This window comes from Saccopteryx leptura, chromosome 4, assembly GCF_036850995.1.
Source record: "Saccopteryx leptura isolate mSacLep1 chromosome 4, mSacLep1_pri_phased_curated, whole genome shotgun sequence".
Taxonomy (NCBI): domain Eukaryota; kingdom Metazoa; phylum Chordata; class Mammalia; order Chiroptera; family Emballonuridae; genus Saccopteryx; species Saccopteryx leptura.
The window spans coordinates 214,107,163-214,128,629 of record NC_089506.1 but is presented as its reverse complement, the minus strand read 5'-3'; the positions used below and the strand labels follow the sequence as shown (position 1 = coordinate 214,128,629).

At 52.4% G+C, this 21,467-nt stretch overlaps 1 protein-coding gene across 7 annotated transcripts in view; it reads right to left on the bottom strand.

The window, feature by feature from the left end:
• The window catches only part of IFT140 (intraflagellar transport 140), a 108,901-nt gene that overhangs the window by 64,257 nt on the left and 23,177 nt on the right, over positions 1-21,467 (bottom strand). For all 7 annotated transcript variants that reach the window (XM_066382964.1, XM_066382965.1, XM_066382960.1 and 4 more), the window contains exons 8-13: positions 21,254-21,360; positions 20,231-20,376; positions 12,470-12,673; positions 12,263-12,335; positions 10,198-10,289; positions 1,825-1,952 (exon numbers count right to left, since the gene is read on the bottom strand). In XM_066382964.1, the coding sequence (XP_066239061.1) occupies positions 1,825-1,952; positions 10,198-10,289; positions 12,263-12,335; positions 12,470-12,673; positions 20,231-20,376; positions 21,254-21,360 (750 nt within the window). The remainder of the gene's footprint in view (positions 1-1,824; positions 1,953-10,197; positions 10,290-12,262; positions 12,336-12,469; positions 12,674-20,230; positions 20,377-21,253; positions 21,361-21,467) is intronic.

Below are 21,467 nucleotides of genomic sequence, written 5' to 3'. Positions count from 1 at the left end.
CCCAGGCCAATGCTCTATCTACTGAGCCACTGGTCAGGGTCCAGTTACTGATTTAGATTATATAGTTCACAGGACTTATTTTCTCCTTTGGGTACTAATACAATGCTGTTTATTTTGTTCTAACTGCTCCAATTTTGGCCAATGGAAACTCTTTCAATCGAATCCTATGCCCCTCAACCCCATCATTGTATTTAGCTTTTTTTTTTTTTAGCACTTTCTTACTTTCTTGCACTTAAGCTACTCCAGGCTCATCTTGTGTACTTCCTGTCTCAGTGCTAGAACCAGCTATTTCTCTAAGGACCTTGGTTCCATTTTTTTGGAGATGCTGTTAGAAACCCCAGTCTGGCCCTGGCTGTCTGGTTCAGTTGGTTAGAGCATCATCCCGATATGCAAAGATTGTGGGTTTGATCCCTGGTTGGGCACACATAGCAACAGATCAATGCTCTGCCTCTTTCACTCTTGAAAATCAATAAATAAAATTAAAAAATAAAAAAGCCCTGGCCAGTTGGCTCAGTGGACAGAGTGTTGGCTTGGCATATGGATGCCCCAAGTTTGATTCCTGGTCAGAGCACACAAGAGAAGCAACCATCTGCGTCTTCCCCCCCACTCTCTCCCTTTTCTCCCTCTTCCCCTCTCATAGGCAGTAGCTCGACTGGTTTGAGTGTCCACCCTGGGCACCGAGGAGAGCTTGGTTGATTGGAGCAGTGGCCCCAGACGAGGGGATGCCGGGTGGATCCGGTCGGGGCACATGCGGGAATTTGTCTCACTATCTCTCCTCCTCTCACTTGGAAAAAATAAAAATAAATAAATAAAATTATTTAAAAAAAAAAAGAAACCCCAGTCTTGGCACTGACATGCTGATTGCTTTTGGGGTGTCCTCGCTTCTAAGCCCTCAGCTGACAGAATGAGGAAATGTGTGTGCACTAACTGGTGTGTAGACAGGTATGTACGAATATCTTCATGTAGCCGTCTATATCTATAATTAAGTTAAACAACCTCAGACTTGTGTCTCCCATTCTAACCCATCAGCACAGGGATCACTTGCCTCCTCCCATGCTTGTCTGCAACCTCCCACCCAAAAAGGGAGGACCCAGCGCCCAGCGCCCTCCATCCACTCACTTCACTGCTCACTTTCAGTGTACCTCTCAGATTGTCACCCTGCGCCCCTGTGGGAGTTAAGTCTGTCAGCCCGAGCACCCTGCTGTGCGAAGTGCCTGCACTTTTAGTCTTACAGTCGCCCCTCATTCACGAAGAGGCACAGGTCAGCCACACACCCTCCAGTGAGCCTGTTTCACATCTTTATAGTACAGGTAGATTGTTTTGTCACCTTCTGTATTCCATTCTGGGATTCCCCAACCTAAAATATTTTTTAAAAATTTGCACACACTAAGGCGAGCCTGCAGTCAAACCAGATGAGCCTACGCTCAAGCTGGCGACCTCAGGGTTTTGAACCTGGGACCTTAATGTCCCAGGCCGATGCTCCATCCACTGCGCCACCACCGGGCAAGCTAAGGCTCATCTTTTGCTGTGAAGTTCTATGGGTTTTGACAAACAGACATTACTGTTTATCTACCACACTGAAGTTTCATCACTCTAAGAAAGCCCCGTGCATGACCGTTCAAGCCCCCTTCCTCCCCTGCGCCGCTCCATTCCCCATTATGCAAAGATTGACAATTTAAGCCAAGACATAGGTGTTTAAAAATATTAAGTGGCATATTAATGCTGAAATGAGAACAGAGTTTTCTAGCTCCTATGTATTTTATACCCACCACATTATCTCCTAATTTTTAAAATGTAATACTTTCATTTGGACAAAAACTGTACCTTCGGGAAAGATCAAAACTTTTAAAGTGAGACAAGTCTGTCCCTACAACCAGGAAATTTCCACAGATGTCAAAGAAGCATGGGTTCCCCTCTGTCTCAGAGAATGGCAAGAGTTGTTTCACAGTCCCCTGTGGAAAAGAAAACGGACAAGGAATTCAGGAAAGCAGCTTGTGTAGCGTTTCACTTTCGCGACTATACATCATTAACAGAGAATCTTGTACGCGCCCCTCACGTGCTCAGACGTTTCCTGGTGGCTCAGTGTGTGGCCAGCACTCTGCTAGATTCCAACACAACACAGGGAACACTGGGCCCTGCCCTCAGAGAACCCCTCATGCTTCCCCAAAGGGGAGACAGACAGCAACTAGGTCAAAAAGCAAGTGCACAGGTAACCTCAACCTGACAAAGTGCTGGAAAGGTAACAGGATGCTAAAAGGACAAAGTGCCAAGGGTGGTGAGATGACCAATCACATCTGTTGAGTTGATCCAGGAGGTCTTGTTGCCATAGGTCTTAAGTGAAGGCCTCTGATAAATAATCTTGCTGGTGTCACATAAGTGGTCACCCTTGGGTGGGGAGGACAGTGACTGGATGGGATGGTAGTTACATCATGGGTGTGTTCCATTTGTGAAAATACCTCTGAGCTGCAATAAAACTTATGCACGCATGTCCGCTTTCATGCATGCATATCATCCTGCAATAAATGTTTGAGAAATAAGTCTTGTCTGGGGGCAGTAAACTAAGGTTGCATGTACTGGAGCTGGAAGGGGCCAGCCTAGGAGGCTCGAGGCCGCTGCAGCAGGGAGGGCCGAGCCGCAGTGAGAGAGGCATGCACCGAGGGTGGGTAAGCCAGCCGAGGCCATGAGGGGTGGCATCAGTGCAGGCAAAGAGCTGGCCAAAGAGGCAGAGGCAGATTTTGTTCAAAGCGAAGCTGGAAGATTCTAGAGGGTTTGAGCCATGAAGTAATTTCATAATTAATTAAGCATTTAAATAGTATTTAATTTTAAATGTCACTTTAAAAAACAACAACACTTTATTCAATTTTCAGAGAGGAGGGGGGGAAGGGGGAGGAGCAGAAAGCATCAACTCCCATATGTTCCTTGACCAGGCAAACCGGGGTTTCAAACTGGCAACCTCAGTGTTCCAGGTCGACGCTTTATCCCACTGCACCATCACAGGTCAGGCTTAAATGTCACTCTTAACAGCACTTTGATAAGAGTGACCACAGCCAGGCCTGAGCAGAGCTTAGGCTTTGCAGAGTGTCCTGTATACAACTGACCCTACTCCTCTGAGTTAGAAGAGGACCCTGGCTCACTTCGGCCAATGACCTGGGAATGGCAGCACCTGCACAGCACCAGACTGGGAGAAGAGCACTCCCACAGTGAGCTGTATGTCCCTGGGAGCTCAGAGAGGGGCGGCGAGTCAGATGTGCATATCTGAGGGCATTGCAGGGCTGAGGGCTGAGGGCACTGCAGGGCTGAGGGCTGAGGGCACTGCAGGGCTGAGGGCTGAGGGCATTGCAGGGCTGAGGGCACTGTGGGGCTGAGGGCTGAGGGCACTGCAGGGCTAGGGCTAAGGGCATTGCAGGGCTGAGGGCACTGTGGGGCTGAGGGCTGAAGGCACTGCAGGGCTGAGGGCTGAGGGCATTGCAGGGCTGAGGGCACTGCAGGGCTGAGGGCTGAGGGCACTGCAGGGCTGAGGGCACTGCAGGGCTGAGGGCATTGCAGGGCTAAGGGCATTGCAGGGCTGAGGGCACTGCAGGGCTGAGGGCATTGCAGGGCTGAGGGCTGAGGGCACTGTGGGGCTGAGGGCTGAAGGCACTGCAGGGCTGAGGGCTGAGGGCTGAGGGCATTGCAGGGCTGAGGGCTGAGGGCACTGCAGGGCTGAGGGCATTGCAGGGCTGAGGGCTGAGGGCACTGCAGGGCTGAGGGCACTGCGGGGCTGAGGGCTGAGGGCACTGCAGGGCTGAGGGCACTGCAGGGCTGAGGGCTGAGGGCATTGCAGGGCTGAGGGCTGAGGGCACTGCAGGGCTGAGGGCTGAGGGCACTGTAGGGCTGAGGGCACTGCGGGGCTGAGGGCTGAGGGCACTGCAGGGCTGAGGGAACTGCGGGGCTGAGGGCTGAGGGCACTGCAGGGCTGAGGGCTGAGGGCACTGCAGGGCTGAGGGCTGAGGGCTGAGGGCACTGCAGGGCTGAGGGCTGAGGGCACTGCAGGGCTGAGGGCACTGTGGGGCTGAGGGCTGAGGGCACTGCAGGGCTGAGGGCACTGCGGGGCTGAGGGCTGAGGGCACTGCGGGGCTGAGGGCTGAGGGCACTGCAGGGCTGAGGGCACTGCGGGGCTGAGGGCTGAGGGCACTGCGGGGCTGAGGGCTGAGGGCACTGCAGGGCTGAGGGCATTGCAGGGCTGAGGGCTGAGGGCACTGCAGGGCTGAGGGCACTGCGGGGCTGAGGGCTGAGGGCACTGTAGGGCTGAGGGCACTGCAGGGCTGAGGGCTGAGGGCACTGCAGGGCTGAGGGCACTGCGGGGCTGAGGGCTGAGGGCACTGCAGGGCTGAGGGCACTGCGGGGCTGAGGGCTGAGGGCACTGCAGGGCTGAGGGCTGAGGGCACTGCAGGGCTGAGGGCTGAGGGCTGAGGGCACTGCAGGGCTGAGGGCTGAGGGCACTGCAGGGCTGAGGGCACTGTGGGGCTGAGGGCTGAGGGCACTGCAGGGCTGAGGGCACTGCGGGGCTGAGGGCTGAGGGCACTGCAGGGCTGAGGGCACTGCGGGGCTGAGGGCTGAGGGCACTGCAGGGCTGAGGGCTGAGGGCATTGCAGGGCTGAGGGCTGAGGGCACTGCAGGGCTGAGGGCACTGTGGGGCTGAGGGCCGAGGGCTGAGGGCACTGCAGGGCTGAGGGCACTGTGGGGCTGAGGGCTGAGGGCAGAGGGCATTGCAGGGCTGAGGGCTGAGGACACTGCAGGGCTGAGGGCACTGTGGGGCTGAGGGCTGAGGGCACTGCAGGGCTGAGGGCTGAGGGCATTGCAGGGCTGAGGGCTGAGGGCATTGCAGGGCTGAGGGCTGAGGGCACTGCAGGGCTGAGGGCATTGCAGGGCTGAGGGCTGAGGGCACTGCAGGGCTGAGGGCACTGCGGGGCTGAGGGCACTGTAGGGCTGAGGGCACTGCAGGGCTGAGGGCTGAGGGCACTGCAGGGCTGAGGGCTGAGGGCACTGCAGGGCTGAGGGCACTGCGGGGCTGAGGGCTGAGGGCACTGCGGGGCTGAGGGCTGAGGGCACTGCAGGGCTGAGGGCTGAGGGCACTGTGGGGCTGGGGGCTGAGGGCACTGCAGGGCTGAGGGCACTGCGGGGCTGAGGGCTGAGGGCACTGCAGGGCTGAGGGCACTGCGGGGCTGAGGGCTGAGGGCACTGCAGGGCTGAGGGCTGAGGGCATTGCAGGGCTGAGGGCTGAGGGCACTGCAGGGCTGAGGGCACTGTGGGGCTGAGGGCCGAGGGCTGAGGGCACTGCAGGGCTGAGGGCACTGTGGGGCTGAGGGCTGAGGGCATTGCAGGGCTGAGGGCTGAGGGCACTGCAGGGCTGAGGGCTGAGGGCATTGCAGGGCTGAGGGTACTGTGGGGCTGAGGGCTGAGGGCATTGCAGGGCTGAGGGCACTGTGGGGCTGAGATCTGAGGGCATTGCAGGGCTGAGGGCACTGCAGGGCTGAGGGCACTGTGGGGCTGAGGGCTGAGGGCACTGTGGGGCTGAGGGCTGAGGGCATTGCGGGGCTGAGGGCTGAGGGCACTGTGGGGCTGAGGGCTGAGGGCACTGCGGGGCTGAGGGCTGAGGGCACTGCAGGGCTGAGGGCTGAGGGCACTGTGGGGCTGGGGGCTGAGAGCACTGCAGGGCTGAGGGCACTGCGGGGCTGAGGGCTGAGGGCACTGCAGGGCTGAGGGCACTGTGGGGCTGAGGGCTGAGGGCACTGCAGGGCTGAGGGCTGAGGGCATTGCAGGGCTGAGGGCACTGCAGGGCTGGGGGCTGAGGGCACTGCAGGGCTGAGGGCTGAGGGCATTGCAGGGCTGAGGGCACTGCAGGGCTGGGGGCTGAGGGCACTGCAGGGCTGGGGGCTGAGGGCACTGCAGGGCTGAGGGCACTGTGGGGCTGAGGGCTGAGGGCACTGCAGGGCTAAGGGCTAAGGGCATTGCAGGGCTGAGGGCACTGCGGGGCTGAGGGCTGAGGGCACTGCAGGGCTAAGGGCTAAGGGCATTGCAGGGCTGAGGGCACTGTGGGGCTGAGGGCTGAGGGCACTGTGGGGCTGAGGGCTGAAGGCACTGCAGGGCTGAGGGCTGAGGGCATTGCAGGGCTGAGGGCACTGCAGGGCTGAGGGCTGAGGGCATTGCAGGGCTGAGGGCTGAGGGCACTGCAGGGCTGAGGGCATTGCAGGGCTGAGGGCTGAGGGCACTGTGGGGCTGAGGGCTGAAGGCACTGCAGGGCTGAGGGCTGAGGGCACTGTAGGGCTGAGGGCACTGCGGGGCTGAGGGCTGAGGGCACTGTAGGGCTGAGGGCACTGCGGGGCTGAGGGCTGAGGGCACTGCAGGGCTGAGGGCACTGTGGGGCTGAGGGCCGAAGGCATTGCAGGGCTGAGGGCTGAGGGCACTGTGGGGCTGAGGGCTGAGGGCATTGCAGGGCTGAGGGCTGAGGGCACTGCAGGGCTGAGGGCACTGTGGGGCTGAGGGCTGAGGGCATTGCAGGGCTGAGGGCACTGTGGGGCTGAGGGCTGAGGGCATTGCAGGGCTGAGGGCATTGCAGGGCTGAGGGCACTGCAGGGCTGAGGGCTGAGGGCATTGCAGGGCTGAGGGCTGAGGGCACTGTGGGGCTGGGGGCTGAGGGCATTGCAGGGCTGAGGGCTGAGGGCACTGTGGGGCTGAGGGCTGAGGGCACTGCAGGGCTGAGGGCTGGGGGCTGAGGGCACTGCAGGGCTGAGGGCTGAGGGCACTGCAGGGCTGGGAGCTGAGGGCACTGCAGGGCTGAGGGCACTGTGGGGCTGAGGGCTGAGGGCATTGCAGGGCTGAGGGCACTGTGGGGCTGAGGGCACTGCAGGGCTGAGGGCTGAGGGCACTGCAGGGCTGAGTGCTGAGGGCACTGCGGGGCTGAGGGCTGAGGGCATTGCAGGGCTGAGGGCACTGCAGGGCTGGGGGCTGAGGGCATTGCAGGGCTGAGGGCTGAGGGCACTGCAGGGCTGAGGGCTGAGGGCACTGTAGGGCTGAGGGCACTGTGGGGCTGAGGGCTGAGGGCATTGCAGGGCTGAGGGCTGAGGGCACTGTGGGGCTGGGGGCTGAGGGCACTGCAGGGCTGAGGGCTGGGGGCTGAGGGCATTGCAGGGCTGAGGGCACTGCGGGGCTGAGGGCTGAGGGCATTGCAGGGCTGAGGGCTGAGGGCACTGTGGGGCTGAGGGCACTGCAGGGCTGAGGGCTGGGGGCTGAGGGCACTGCAGGGCTGAGGGCTGAGGGCACTGCAGGGCTGAGGGCACTGTGGGGCTGAGGGCTGAGGGCACTGCAGGGCTGGGAGCTGAGGGCACTGCAGGGCTGAGGGCACTGTGGGGCTGAGGGCTGAGAGCACTGCAGGGCTGAGGGCTGAGGGCACTGCAGGGCTGAGGGCACTGCGGGGCTGAGGGCTGAGGGCACTGCAGGGCTGAGGGCTGAGGGCATTGCAGGGCTGAGGGCACTGCAGGGCTGAGGGCATTGCAGGGCTGAGGGCTGAGGGCACTGTGGGGCTGAGGGCTGAAGCTCTGCAGGGCTGAGGGCTGAGGGCACTGCAGGGCTGAGGGCTGAGGGCATTGCAGGGCTGAGGGCTGAGAGCACTGCAGGGCTGAGGGCATTGCAGGGCTGAGGGCTGAGAGCACTGCAGGGCTGAGGGCACTGCGGGGCTGAGGGCTGAGGGCATTGCAGGGCTGAGGGCTGAGGGCACTGTAGGGCTGAGGGCACTGCAGGGCTGAGGGCTGAGGGCATTGCAGGGCTGAGGGCTGAGGGCACTGCAGGGCTGAGGGCACTGCAGGGCTGAGGGCTGAGGGCATTGCAGGGCTGAGGGCTGAGGGCACTGCGGGGCTGAGGGCTGAGGGCACTGCAGGGCTGAGGGCTGAGGGCTGAGGGCTGAGGGCACTGCAGGGCTGAGGGCTGAGGGCACTGCAGGGCTGAGGGCTGAGGGCACTGCAGGGCTGAGGGCTGAGGGCTGAGGGCTGAGGGCACTGCAGGGCTGAGGGCTGAGGGCACTGCAGGGCTGGGGGCTGAGGGCACTGCAGGGCTGGGGGCTGAGGGCATTGCAGGGCTGAGGGCACTGCAGGGCTGGGGGCTGAGGGCACTGCAGGGCTGAGGGCTGAGGGCATTGCAGGGCTGGGGGCTGAGGCCAGGCAGCAGCAAAGGCACAGTTCCAGTGCACAGGAGAGGGCGGAGTGAGCTGCAGGACAGGGAGGGTTCCAACAGAGCTTAGTGGACTCATAACACTGACCAGAGAGACCCTAGGAGCAGGTGAGGAGGCAAGAACCTATGTAGCCTGTCTAGGAAATTCAGGGCTGAGGATAAATGGCTGGAGGAGGGGGCAGGGCAGAAGGAATTTGAAACAAAAACCTGATCCTTGATCCTCTTTTTGATGTACCTAGCAGGTGCTTAATAAATGCTGTGGAACAAGCAACCAGCTGCTTCAATATACATTCAAAAGAAGAGTCGCAGGCAGCTGCTGATTGGGCCAACGACCACCCATTAATGATGACAGAATGGGTCTCAGCGGCCCTCGCCAAACCTCTTCCTCCACGGCTCCTTATATATTGTTTACCCAGGGTACAAACTTGAACTCATCTTGCGTCTACATTGGTTCAACTATCATCTTTATGTCAATGTATTCCAAATCCCCAAATGTACTGCTTTAGAGCACTGACTCAACCCCTGCCCTCCAGAACCTGTATTTCCTACTAGCTCTGACGTCTCTGATGGGGTTCAAGGCACCTCAAAGTCGCACCTTGTCCCCCCAAACCTGCACTGCTTCTGTAGTGTCCATCTTAAAGCATCAAAACTAACCCAGATTCTCAAATTAGAAAAAATTTTTTTTATCTTTTTATTCTTGTTTGTTTTATTGAATTCAGAGAAAGGAAAGGGGAGAGAGCGAGACAGAAACCTCAATCTGTTTCTGTATGTGCCCCGGCCAAGGATCAAACCAGCCACCTCTATATCTCAGGGCAATGCTCCAACCAACCGAGCCATCCAGCCAGGGCATCAGAACACTCTCAATTCTTCCCTCTCTGTTGCCACCTACCAACCAACTGCTCCCCAACTGATTTGTCCCTCCCCCCACTCTGGCCTCCCCTCCCAACCTTGCCGGGCAGGCCCTTAGACCTGTCCCAATGGCATCACCTGACTTCTCTGTTCGCCAGCTCCCCTAGGCTTTCCCACTACACTGACTCAGAAGTTATCTTCAAGAAGAAAACACACACACAAGAAAAAAGCAAGCCAGAATGCACCCTATCCCCTGGGCTTCCCAACACCTGCTATATTCAGACTGGCCCATGGTTTCCATGCTGCACTCCCCACTTGGCTGTCCCCTGGCTCAGCCTCCACCACTGTCCATCAGATACTACCCCTCCTTCAGCTCCACTCTGCATAAATGAGCCCTCCCCAGGGTGCCTGTCACTGCTCTTCCTCTAGTCTAGGCCACCTCACTGCACAGCAGTTCAGGCACTGGCGGAGCGGGTGGAGCCCTATGTTCCAGCATGGAAGGAGGTCTCGATAGAACACTGGGGGGTGCATGTCGTGGACATCAAGAGGGAACAGAACAGTGTGTTAGAGGTCTGTCATCTTGAAGGCATGACTGCTCCCACCCTGGCCTCCCCCTCAGCCCATGTAGGGGGACATTATGTCCTGAGCTAACAGCTCCGTAGCACCCAATATGCACAGCAAACGTTTCCTCCCATTTCATAACACATGTACTCAAGGTCCAGTAATCTAGCCCTTTTCACTGAACACGGCCCTTGCCCTGCCTCCTGATTTCTGAAGGTATCACAGTTACAGATGGAGCAGCTATTCCAGATCCATTTTTACAACCAAGCTCCTGGTGGGAGGAATCTGATGTGGGCGGGGGAAGCCAATATGCAGGTTCTGACTTGATTTAGAGATAAGCACTTTAAACTTTGCCCTAATTGTCTTTTATTATTATTATTATTAATTTTAGAGAGAGATGAAGGGAGAGAGAGACATACACGCACACAGAAACACCGATCTGTTCCTGTATGTGTTCTGACCAGGGACTGGACCCGCCATCTCTGTGTACCGGAAGACGCTCTAACTAATCAAGCCATCAGCCCAGGGCTGCCCTAATTGTCTTTATCATCAGAGCACACTTGCTCCAGAGCAGCGACTTACCTGCCAGGTTCGGACTTGAACTCGATTTGGTTCCACTGTGTAAACGCTCTCTTCATGCATCGCTAACACTGGAGACTCACACAGAAAGGCACCTAAAGTGAAAGAGAAACACAGGAGCAGCAGCTGAACATTCGTCCTTCCTCAGAGTTTAAGAGGCATTGTCATGCAAGCTCCCTAATTCACCTCTGACCTCCTACGGGCTCTGGGAGGGAGCTGCATGTCGCAGATGAGGAAAATGAGGCTGTGGGGGCAGGGAAGTGCCCAAAGCCAAGCTGGCAGTGACACCCCTTATTAGTGCAAGCTGGCCCTGCACCACTCAATAGCGGTGTCTCTCCTCTCCCACCAGGCAGCACAGCACCTGATAGCACACTGGTTAAGTAAGTACCTGCTCATGTGGAACTTGGGAGGCTGCACGCGCTGTCTCTAGACAGGTTCTTATTTAGTTAGCGAGATGATTACACACACAAGACAAACTATTTCAGGACCCGCTGTGCTATCTGTCCTACTGGGTAGACAACAAGTTCATCCTTGCCCCTAGGGGGTCTACACCAGAAGAGAGAAAAAGCAGTGAATTACCAGCACAACAAAAAGCAGAGCAAGAAATATGTTAGAAGAGAATTTCAGCAACAGACATGAGAGAGGAAGAAAAGCAGAACAATATGCAGGAGAGAGGTAATAAGCAGCAGAAACACCCCGAGTGGGCACACGGAGGGATCCCCTGGGGGACTGCAATGGCCAGGCCTGTGAGGGGAGGGCTGAGGTCAGGATGGCTGACCGTAAGCACTGAGCTAGCTGAGGAGCAGGTCTTGATGGTCCTCGTGCTGGAAGCTATCCCCCAAAGATATTGTGCTCTCATCCCCGGAATCTGTAAATATAGGTCTTGAGCTGGGGAGAGTATCCTGGATTATCCAGGTGGGCGGTAAATGTAATAAAAAGCGTCACTATTAGCCTGACCGGGTGGTGGCGCAGTGGATAGGGCATCGGACTGGGATGCAGAGGACCCAGGTTTGAGACCCTGAGATCTCCAGCTTGAGCGGCACATCTGGTTTGAGCAAAAGCTCACCAGCTTGGAACCAAGGTCGCTGGCTCGAGCAAGGGGTTACTCGGCCTGCTGAAGGCCCACCGTCAAGGCACATATGAGAAAGCAATCAATGAACTAAGGTGTCGCAATGAAAAACTGATGATTGATGCTTCTCATCTCTCTGTTCCTGTCTGTCTGTCCCTATCTATCCCTCTCTCTGACTCTTTGTCTCTGGAAAAAAAAAAGTGTCACTATTCAGAGGGAGATAGATTTCAGACAGGAACAATGTGAGAGTGGAGGCCGACACTGGAATGATGTGACCCTAAACCAAGCATTGCTAACAGCCACCAACAGCTGTTGAAATAGATTCTTCCCTAGAGCTTGGGAGGGCGTGTGGCCCTGTTGACCCCTTCATTTTGGCCCAGAGGAACTGATTTGGATTTCTGACCTCTACCACTGTGAGACAATGAGTGTCTGTGTACGCCCCTCAGTTTGTGCAGCCTCGGGACACTCATACAGGCATGAAGAGTGGCAAGAACACGCAGCCCCATGACACAGAGAGGAATGGGACACAGAGAAGTATCTGAGAGTGAGGAAGCATCTCTGATGAGCCACCCTGAGATTTTCAGGGGGGGCCCTGGTCCACATGCCACAGGCTTACTGCTTTGTGAGGTCTGGATGTAGTTCAAAAGTGGGTGTGTAGCAAGCTCTCCCCTGGAAAGCACTGTGGTGGTTTGCGCTCATGCAGCCTTATTTCTGAGTGGTTTCGCTCTCCTGGAGTCTGTGAGGGCTTGCTGGCCCCAGACCCAGCTGCGCTTCTCCACCACCTTGACTGCCTTCAATAGGGAGGCCCAGGAGCCCTGAGTGCGGAGCGGCAGCACTGACTCTGTGAGCACAGGCCCAGGCACGACAACCGATCTGAGGGTCGCCCCACGGCCCGCACCACAGTACCGGCACTCCTCCCCTCCCCACTAGGTGGTGAGAAAATAAAGCAGGGTGCTTTGAGTCCCTTCTGCTGGGGAAGGGGGTCGGGGAGACTCCCACCTGCATTTCGTAATGTGGTTCCAGAAGGCTCAAAAATCACCACCTGTTTTCCATTCCAAACAGCGATAGCATCCTAAAAAAAAAATCATGAAATTAAAAAGCAACCTCCTACTTGGGCCCCTTAGCATCCCCATGGACCATCCAACTGACCAGGTCTTTTGTCTACATGGAAGGCCCCAACCGACCCACGGGTCACCTCGCAGATACCTTGGTGGCAAACACTCCGCTGATGTGCATGTCTGTGCGCAGGCTGTGTGTTACTCCTGTGGACAGGAAGGACACGCTGAGTAAACTTGGGGAAATCTGCACCACGCCCACCTGCTGGTGGAAGTGCGACAGCATGGCCTGCTCGCTGAGGATCACCACAGAGCTGATGTTGTTCACTGCCAGAAGGTTCTTCCTGGAGCCCCACTTCATTTCCACGTTGGAGGGAGAGAACCGAGCGTGTGAACAAAGGAGAGCTATGGTCAGGAAAGCATTACACATATGACGGTTCATAAACAGTTTCCAAACACTATTTCTTTTTGTTGTTAAAAAATTATTTAAAAATTTTTATAAGTGTAAAATGTGCACTTTGTAGAAAGATTTTAAAATACTGACACAGATGCCTGACCAAGCAATGGCACAGTGGCCAGAGAGCATCAGCCTGGGACGCGGAGGACCCAGGTTCAAAACCCCAAGGTTGCTGGCTTGAGCGCAGGCTCACTGGCTTGAGCACGGGATCATAGACATGACCCTATGGTCGCTGGCTTGAGCAAGGGGTCACTCACTCTCCTGTAGCCCCCTGGTCAAGGCACATATGAGAAAGTAATCAATGAACAACTAAGGTGCCACAACTATGAGTTGATGCTTCTCATCTCTGACCCTTCCTGTCTGTCTTGTCTCTCCCTCTCTCTCTCTAAAAAAAAAAACACTGACAGAGTTGTGATACAGCAGGTAAATACCTAACTAATGTCTGTTCTGACTGATTGAATATCTTCTATAATTTCCTTTTCTGATGTTAATTTAGGGATGTTTAGGCCTGGCTGGTTTGCTCAGTGGCTAGAGCATCAGCCTGGCGTATGGATGTCCCAGGTTGAATTCCTGGTCAGACACACAGGAGAAGCGACCATCTTCTTCCCTTCCCCTCCCTCTCTCCCTTCTCTCTCTTCTCCTCCCATAGCCAGTGGCTTAACTGGTTCTAGCAATGGCCCTGGGTATTGAAGATAGCTCGTTGGTCCAAGTGTCAGCCTCAGGTGCTAAAAATAGTTTGGTTGATTTGAGCATCAGTCCTAGACAGGGGTTGCCAGGTGGATCCTGGCCAGGGTGCATGTGGGAGTCTATCTCACTATCTCCCTTCCTCTCACTTAAAAAAATTTGAAAAACAATTTAGGGATGTTTATTCTTAAAAATTCATAGCAAACTTAACATAACATAATGATTAAATTATATAGCTTTCATCTGGTAATATGGAATGGCACATTCATAATTTCATATTAAACTTCGAAATCTATACAAATCTGTTTCTGGAATTCCTATTCCATTCCATCAATACATTTGTCCACTCTTGAGAAACCACTGTTTTAATTTCTATAGTTTTGAGATATATTCTGATATATTATACAGAAATGTTCTGATTGTTTTTATTTTTTTTTGAGAGAGACATGAAAAGAGAAAGAGGATGAGAAGCATCAACATGTGGTTGCTTCCACTTTAGTTGTGCATCTGATTGCTTTTTATATGTGACTTGACTGGGGACGGGCCATTGTCCCTTTGCTCAAGCCAGTGACCTTGGGCTTTTCGTGCCAGAGACCTTTGGGCTCAAGCTGACAAGCTTTGAGATGGTGTGGACAATGCTCCCCGCTTAAGCCAGTGGCCCCACACTGACAACCCTAGACTCAGAGCCAGATACCTCAGGGCTTCCAACTGGTGATCTCAGCATTCTGGGTCGATGCTTTATCCACTGCACCACAACCAGTCAGGCTGTTCTGATTGTTTTTTTTTATTCAGTGAGAGGAGGGGAGACAGAGAGACAAACTCTCGCATGCGCCCTGACCGGCATCCACCCAGAAAGCACACTATGGGGCAATGCACTGCGCATCTCGGGTGTCACTCCATTGCTCAGCAACCAGGCTCTTCTTAGTGCCTGAGGTGAAGGCCATGGAGCCATTCTCAGTGCTCAGGGCCAACTCACTCCAATCAAGCCATGTCTGTAGGAGGGGGAGAAAGAGAGAAAGAGAGAAAGAGAGAGAGAGAGAGAGAGTGGAAGGGAGAGAGGGAGAAAAGCGAGGGGGGGAGGGATAGAGAGAAGCAGATGGGTGCTTCTCCTGTGTGCCCTGATCGGAAATCGAACCTGGCACATCCATATGCCTGGCAGATGCTCTACCACTGAGCCAACCGGCCAAGGCCTGTTCTGATTGTTTATAAAGTTTTTTCTTGGCCATTTGCTCTCCAAAATGAGTTAAGAATTATTGTGTTGACTTCTCCCAAGAAAAAATCATTATTTTTACTGTTATCTACATGTAAGTTGTAAATTTATTTGGTAAGAAATGACACTTTTCCAAGACTGAGGCTTCTCTTTGAGGAACATGATAATGTCTAATGATTACTCAGCTTTCTTTTTATGTCCTTTAAGAAAGTCCGTGCATGCCTGACCAGGCGGTGGCACAGTGGATAGAGCGTTGGACTGGGATGCGGAGGACCTAGGTTCGAGACCGCAAGGTCGCCAGCTTGAGCGCAGGCTCATCTGGTTTGAGCAAGGCTCACCAGCTTGGGGCCAGGGTCGCTGGCTCAAGCAAGGGGTCACTCGGTCTGCTGTAGCCCCCCAGTCAAGGCACATATGAGAAATCAATCAATGAACAACTAAGGAACTGCAACAAAGAATTGATATTTCTCATTTCTCTCTCAGTTCCTGTCTGTCTGTCCCTATCTATCCCTCTCTCTGACTGTTTCTGCCACAAAAAAAAAAAAAAAAAAGTCCATGCAGCTCATTCTATTATTTTAAATGATATTTCTTTCATTACCAGTGAGGGTACACATGTTTTTTCATGTATCCTACTAACTACTTTTTGGTAAATTATCTCTATCATTTTTTCCATTAAAGTTCTTAATATTTTTCTTGTTCTTTTTATTTTGAGAGTATGATTATTAAAGTTGGGCACAGTGAAACAAAAGAAGGGCTTGGAGCCTGACCAGGCAGTGGTGCAGTGGATAGAGCATCAGACTGGGATGAGGAAGAACCCAGGTTCGAGACCCCGAGGTCGCCAGCTTGAGCGCGGGCTCATCTGGTTTGAGCAAAAGCTCACCAGCTTGGACCCAAGGTCGCTGGCTCGAGCAAGGGGTTACTCGGTCTGCTGAAGGCCCGCGGTCAAGGTACATATAAGAAAGCAATCAGTGAACAACTAAGGTGTCGCAACGAAAAACTGATGATTGATGCTTCTCATTTCTCTCTGTCTTGTCTGTTCCTATCTATCCCTCTATCTGACTGTCTCTCTGTCCCTGTAAAAAACAAAAAAAACAAAAAAAAGAAAAAGAAAAAGAAAAAGAAGGGCTTAGAGTAGAAGAAGCAACGGGAGAGAGCCGAGGGAGTGCTCTGCTTTGGCTCTCTAGAAACATCATAGGGAAGAAGTGGGCCATGCAGGGCTGCATGGACTCACTGAGAAGAAAAAGTCACAGTGACCGAAGTGAGCCAAGGTGAGCTGCCATCAGCACACTGAAAGGTCAGAGAAAAGGGGGCTCTGGATACAGGTTCAGGGGGTTAGCCTGGGATGAGCTGCCACTGCTCAGCGCTCCCTGGTTGCAAGTGTTGCGGGGACCCTTAGAGTTGAGTAGAGAAAAGTAAAGACACATGCCTGAGAGGGAAGAAAGGAGTGGATGGCTTCAGGGAGAGCCCACTTAGTATTTTACTTATAAATGTCAGTTTTATTCATGTCTTTTATTCTAAGATATCACTAAAGATAAGCCATAAAAAAAAAAGCTGTGTAAAGATTCCCTCTTCCCACAGAAAAGCAAAACCAACAAAAGAGTTCCATGTCAACTTCATATTAAACAACAGGCCCTGAGGATCAGGATACAGCGTTTCAGAGCTCAGAGGTTCCTTCAGTTCTAGTCTTGTTCTCCATTACCCAGCATGAAATAAATTTTTATGCACTCAAATTTGTTAATCGTTGTTTTGCAACTTTTATTACTTCAAATCTGAGAGAATTATATTCTCTCTACAGATCTGATAATATTCTATGCTATTTTTAGCCAGTTATTCTTTCTTAATTTCTCAAATATTTAAATTGCTAATTCATTGATAAGCTATTTTTGTATATGGCCCGAGAGGAGGATCTGAAAATAATTCCCAAAATCGCTAAAGGTATCCCTAAACTATTTACTACATAAATTTTTCTCTCCAGACTAGTATAGGATTAAGTAACATTTTTTTGTAGTCTTTTTTTTTTTTTGTATTTTTCTGAAGTGAGAAGCAGGGAGGCAGAGAGACAGATTTCCGCATGCACCAGACCAGGATCCTCCCGGCACTCCCACTAGGGGGCGATGCTCTGTCCATTTGGGGCATTGCTCCATTGCAACCAGAGCCATTCTAGCACCTGAGGTAGAGGCCATGGAGCTATCCTCAGAGCCTGGGCCAACTTTGCTCCAATGGAGCCTTGGCTGCAGGAGGGGAAGAGAGAGACAGAGAGAAAGGAGAGGGGGAAGGGTGGAGAAGCAGATAGGTGCTTCTCCTGTGTGTCCTGGCTGGGAATTGAACCCATAGGATTAAGTAACTTTTTTTAAAGAAAGTGAGAGGAGGGGAGACACAGAGACTCCCACATGTGCCCCAACCAGGATCCACACAGCAAGCCCCCTACAGGGAGATGCTCTGTCCATCTATGGCCATTGCTTGGCAACTAAGCTATTTTTAGCACCTGAGGCAGAGGCTCCAGGGAGCCATCCTTAGCACCTGGGGCCAACTTGCTCAAGCCAACTGAGAAGGCTGTGGGAGAAGGGGAAGACAGAGAGAGAGAAATGGGAGGGGGAAGGATTGAGAAGCAAATGATCCCTTCTCTTGTGTGCCCTGATTGGGAATTGAACCTGGGACATCCACACACTGGGCCAACTCTCTACCACTGAGCCAGGGCCCAGATTTAATTTGAGAGTTTTACATAGAGCAGATCAGAGACAACTTCCAGGAAGGCAGGGTGAAGAGCCCTGAGGACATAACAGGTATAACTGGTAAAAATTATGGAAAAAAACCCCCACCTAATTCTCTGGAAATTGAGCAAAAAGCAAATGAAGGAAAACACTTATTCAAGAAGTCTATTAATTCTAGTAAGAGCAGCAGAGTCTGTGGGAGCTGAGCCACTCTGCTCCCCTCCTCCTGCCCCCCACTCAGCATTACTGATGCTCCACCCAAGTGGATATGATGGAGGCTCTCTCTCCTCCAGTTCCCAGTTGAGGGCAACAGTGTGTCCCTGGGAGGGGCTAACCACCAGCACTTCTCACTCCCCTGGCTCTGTGTGATAGAGGCCTATTCCAGGTAAGTGGGGCAGAAAGGCGGAGGCCCCTCCTTCCACCAGCCCCTGCTCACAGGCATGGTAGTCTGAGAAGACTGGGCAAACGTCCATGCTGGGAGAGATCTGAGAAGACCAGAGGGAGAGGCTCTCCGTAAGAACAGAGCTCTGAAGCACTCCCCAGAGGAAGTGACTTCATTCGAACCATAATAGAGGTACATTCAAGCTTAAGGACACTCTTGCAAACAGTGGAGGTGTTTGGGTGGTAAGCACTTAGAGAAGGCAGGTAGCTCCGTGAAAAGAAGCTCGGCAGCAGGCCCGTTTACCAGAGAGCACCGGGGAAAACACCTCGGAGCGGCCGAGGGAGCAGAACAAACCCCACACACAGATGTCAAAATCCAGCCCTGCCCAAAAGTAACTGGACCAGACTGTAGAGCAGTTGGTGTCCCACGACATAAAAAACAATGGAACTGCCAACTTTGGGCCTGAATGTGATCTGTGACACTAGACAGAAGCAGGAAGCTTAACAGAGAAATCAGGGAAAAGCCAGTCATGGAAAGCTCCCCTAAAGCCGCCGTATCCCAGGGTGTGACTATGCACGTGCCCTGGCTGGGCCCTCTGAGCAGCAATGTCAGAGGCTTAACACTACAGGGGAAAGAGCTGCTACTACAGGTGTCCATCCAGCCAAACACTAAACAGACAAGCAACAGCAACAGCCCTGGGGGTGAGCGGGGCAGGGAAGTCAGTATCTTAGAGCTGACACAACATTTTAACTCAAATGTCTAGTTTGCAACAAAAAAATTAAGCACCATGCAAAACAAGAATATGACTCACACACAGGGTAAAAAAGCAAGCAACAGAAACTGCCACCAGAGGGCCAGATGTTGGACTTAAAGACTCCAAAGTAGCCATTATAAATATATTCAAAGAATTAAAAGAAACCAGGCTTAAAGAAGTAAAGGAAAGTGTGATAAAATGTCTCACCAAATAAAGACTATCAATAAAGAGAAAAAAATTATTAAAAAGAACCAAATATCCAGTAGAAATTAAACACATCAACACAAAATCCTGTGCACAAGCCTGACCTGTGGTAGCACAGTTGATAAAGTATAGACCTGGAATGCTGAGGTGGCTGGTTCAAAACCCTGGACTTGCCCAGTCAAGGCACATATGAGAAGCTACTTACTAGTTGGAACTTCCTGCTCCTCCCCTGCCCCTTCCTCTCCCTCTCTCTCCTTTCTCTCAAATCAATAAATAAAATATTTCCCTTCCCTTCCCGGATCCAACTGGCAACCCCCGTCTGGGGCTGATACTTGAGTACTGAGCTATTTTTATTGCCTGAGGCTAGTACACTCCAACCAACCGAGCTATCCTTAGCACTTGGGGCCACGCTCAAACAAATCAAGCCACTGCCTGTGGGAAGGGAAAATGGAGAGAAGGGAGGGGGAAAAGCAGATGGTTGCTTCTCCTGTATGCCCTGACCAGGAATCAAATTCAGGATATCCATACGATGATGCTCTGAGTATCCACTGGCCAGGGCCAATAAAATCTTTAAAAAAAACAAAAAACACCTGTACACAAATGTTCACAGCAGCATTATTTATAACAGTCCCAAACTAGAAACAACCTAAATGTCCATCAGTGGATGAAAGGGTAATAAAATGTGGTCTAATCAGACACTGAACTATCACTCAGTCATAAAAAAGGAGTGAAATACTGACATATGCTACAATTTTAAGGATAAACCTTGAAAACATAATGCTCAGTGAAAGAAATCTCATATCCATGCATATTGTATGTATTCCACTGACGTGTCCAGTGAGTATGAGATTTATCTGTGGTGTGATGAAACTGTTCTAAAATTTATTGTGATATTTGCAAAACTCTGAATATACTAAAAACCATTTGTATATTTTTTTTCTTTTTTTTTACAGGGACAGAGAGAGAGAGTCAGAGAGAGGGATAGATAGGGACAGACAGGAACAGAGAGAGATGAGAAGCATCAATCATCAGTTTTTCATTGCGACACCTAAGTTGTTCATTGATTGCTTTCTCATATGTGTCTTGACTGTGGGCCTTCAGCAGACCAAGTAACCCCTTGCTTGAGCCAGCGACCTTGGGTCCAAGCTGGTGAGCTTTTTGCTCAAGCCAGATGAGCCCGCGCTCAAGCTGGCGACCTCGAAGCCTCGAACCTGGGTCTTCCGCATCCCAGTCTGACGCTTTATCCACTGCGCCACCGCCTGGTCAGGTACCATTTGGTATATAATGTATCCCAATAAAGCTGTTTTTACATAGATAGATGAAAGACAGAGATAAAGGGATGGGTAGACAGAGAAAACAGATATAGATAACTATAGATCCACAATCCCTTATCTGAACTCCAAAAGGCCTTTATTTTATATAGTTTTTCACAAAAATAGTTTTGAAGTCAAGTATTTCCTCTACTTTGGCAGGGTACAAAATGAATGCAGCTGCTGCCCTGGTAGAGCTGTACCTTTATCTGCATGATGTTTCCTTCGAGCTCGGCAGGGATCTGAAGGCTCCACCTGTCTTCGCCTTCCACTCCTTGGCTGCTCTGGGAGCCTGGCACTTTTCTCCACATGGCTACTCGCCCTTTATTGGTACCTGCTGCCAGAAGACCTTCAGGTAAAAAGAGTTCACAGTTACTGACTTGAGAAGGGATAAGATCAGCAGCAAGCTCCCTTTTCTGAACACCGTCTCTGAACTATCAGTCCATCAGCCCTGTGCCCAGTAACTCTCCAGCCCTCACCTGCTGTAACTTCCTTTGCAGGAACTGACGACTATCTGGAGATACCGTGTGTGCACGTGCGCACGTGGTTGGTGGGGATGTTGGTGCTGGTCCTTTGCTTTCTCCAGGAGAGCAGAGGCCTATGCGCCTGTTCAATTTGCATCTTCAATGCTAGAACAGCACTTAGCACTCAGCAGGCACAAAAATAAATGCCACCGTGGCTCATCTCCTGTTCTGTCTTCTGTGTGCGCACACACATATAGACATACATTTGCATAAATATATTTCTAAAGCTTCCCACACTACCTTTCTCTTGAGGTTTTGAGAGAGAATGGAGATCAACTGCATATAGCCAGGTTGTCACACTTTTGACCAAACTCTTTAAAATTTTTTTACTTATTGATTGACTTTAGAGAGAGAGGTAAGGAGGGAGTGGGGGAAAGACATTTGATTTATTGTTCCACCAGCCATGCAGTCTCTGGTTGGTTCTTGGATGTGCCCTGACTGGGGATCAAACCTACAACCCTGGTGTATAGGGATGATGCTCTACCAACTGAGCTACCTGGTAGGGCTAAACTCCTGACCTTCATGTGGGGTAAAAAGCTTCACTGTTACTTTCTCACTCTTGACTGATTTTATTCAAATGACTTGATACAGTTATAACTGAGTTACCAGTCGCTGAATAGCCATCATCATCATTTTGCAGCCAAACGAGCAACGCTGGAGGTTGGTTCTCTTTTTCCCTTATGCCAGCCCAAGAAATCTCACCTTTGGTTTTACAGTAAGAAACACAGTTTATATTTTCTTCTTTTTCAAAACCGAAATTCCCCTGTGGACTCAGGATGTAATTCTCTCCTTGTTCTAAATCCCAGAATCTACAAGGGAAAGAAGCAAGCCCAGTAAGGGAACTATGTCAGTGCACTGCCCTCAGATCGGAGGGCTTGCCTGACTTGCAGAACAAATCGTAAAAATCAAGAAAAAG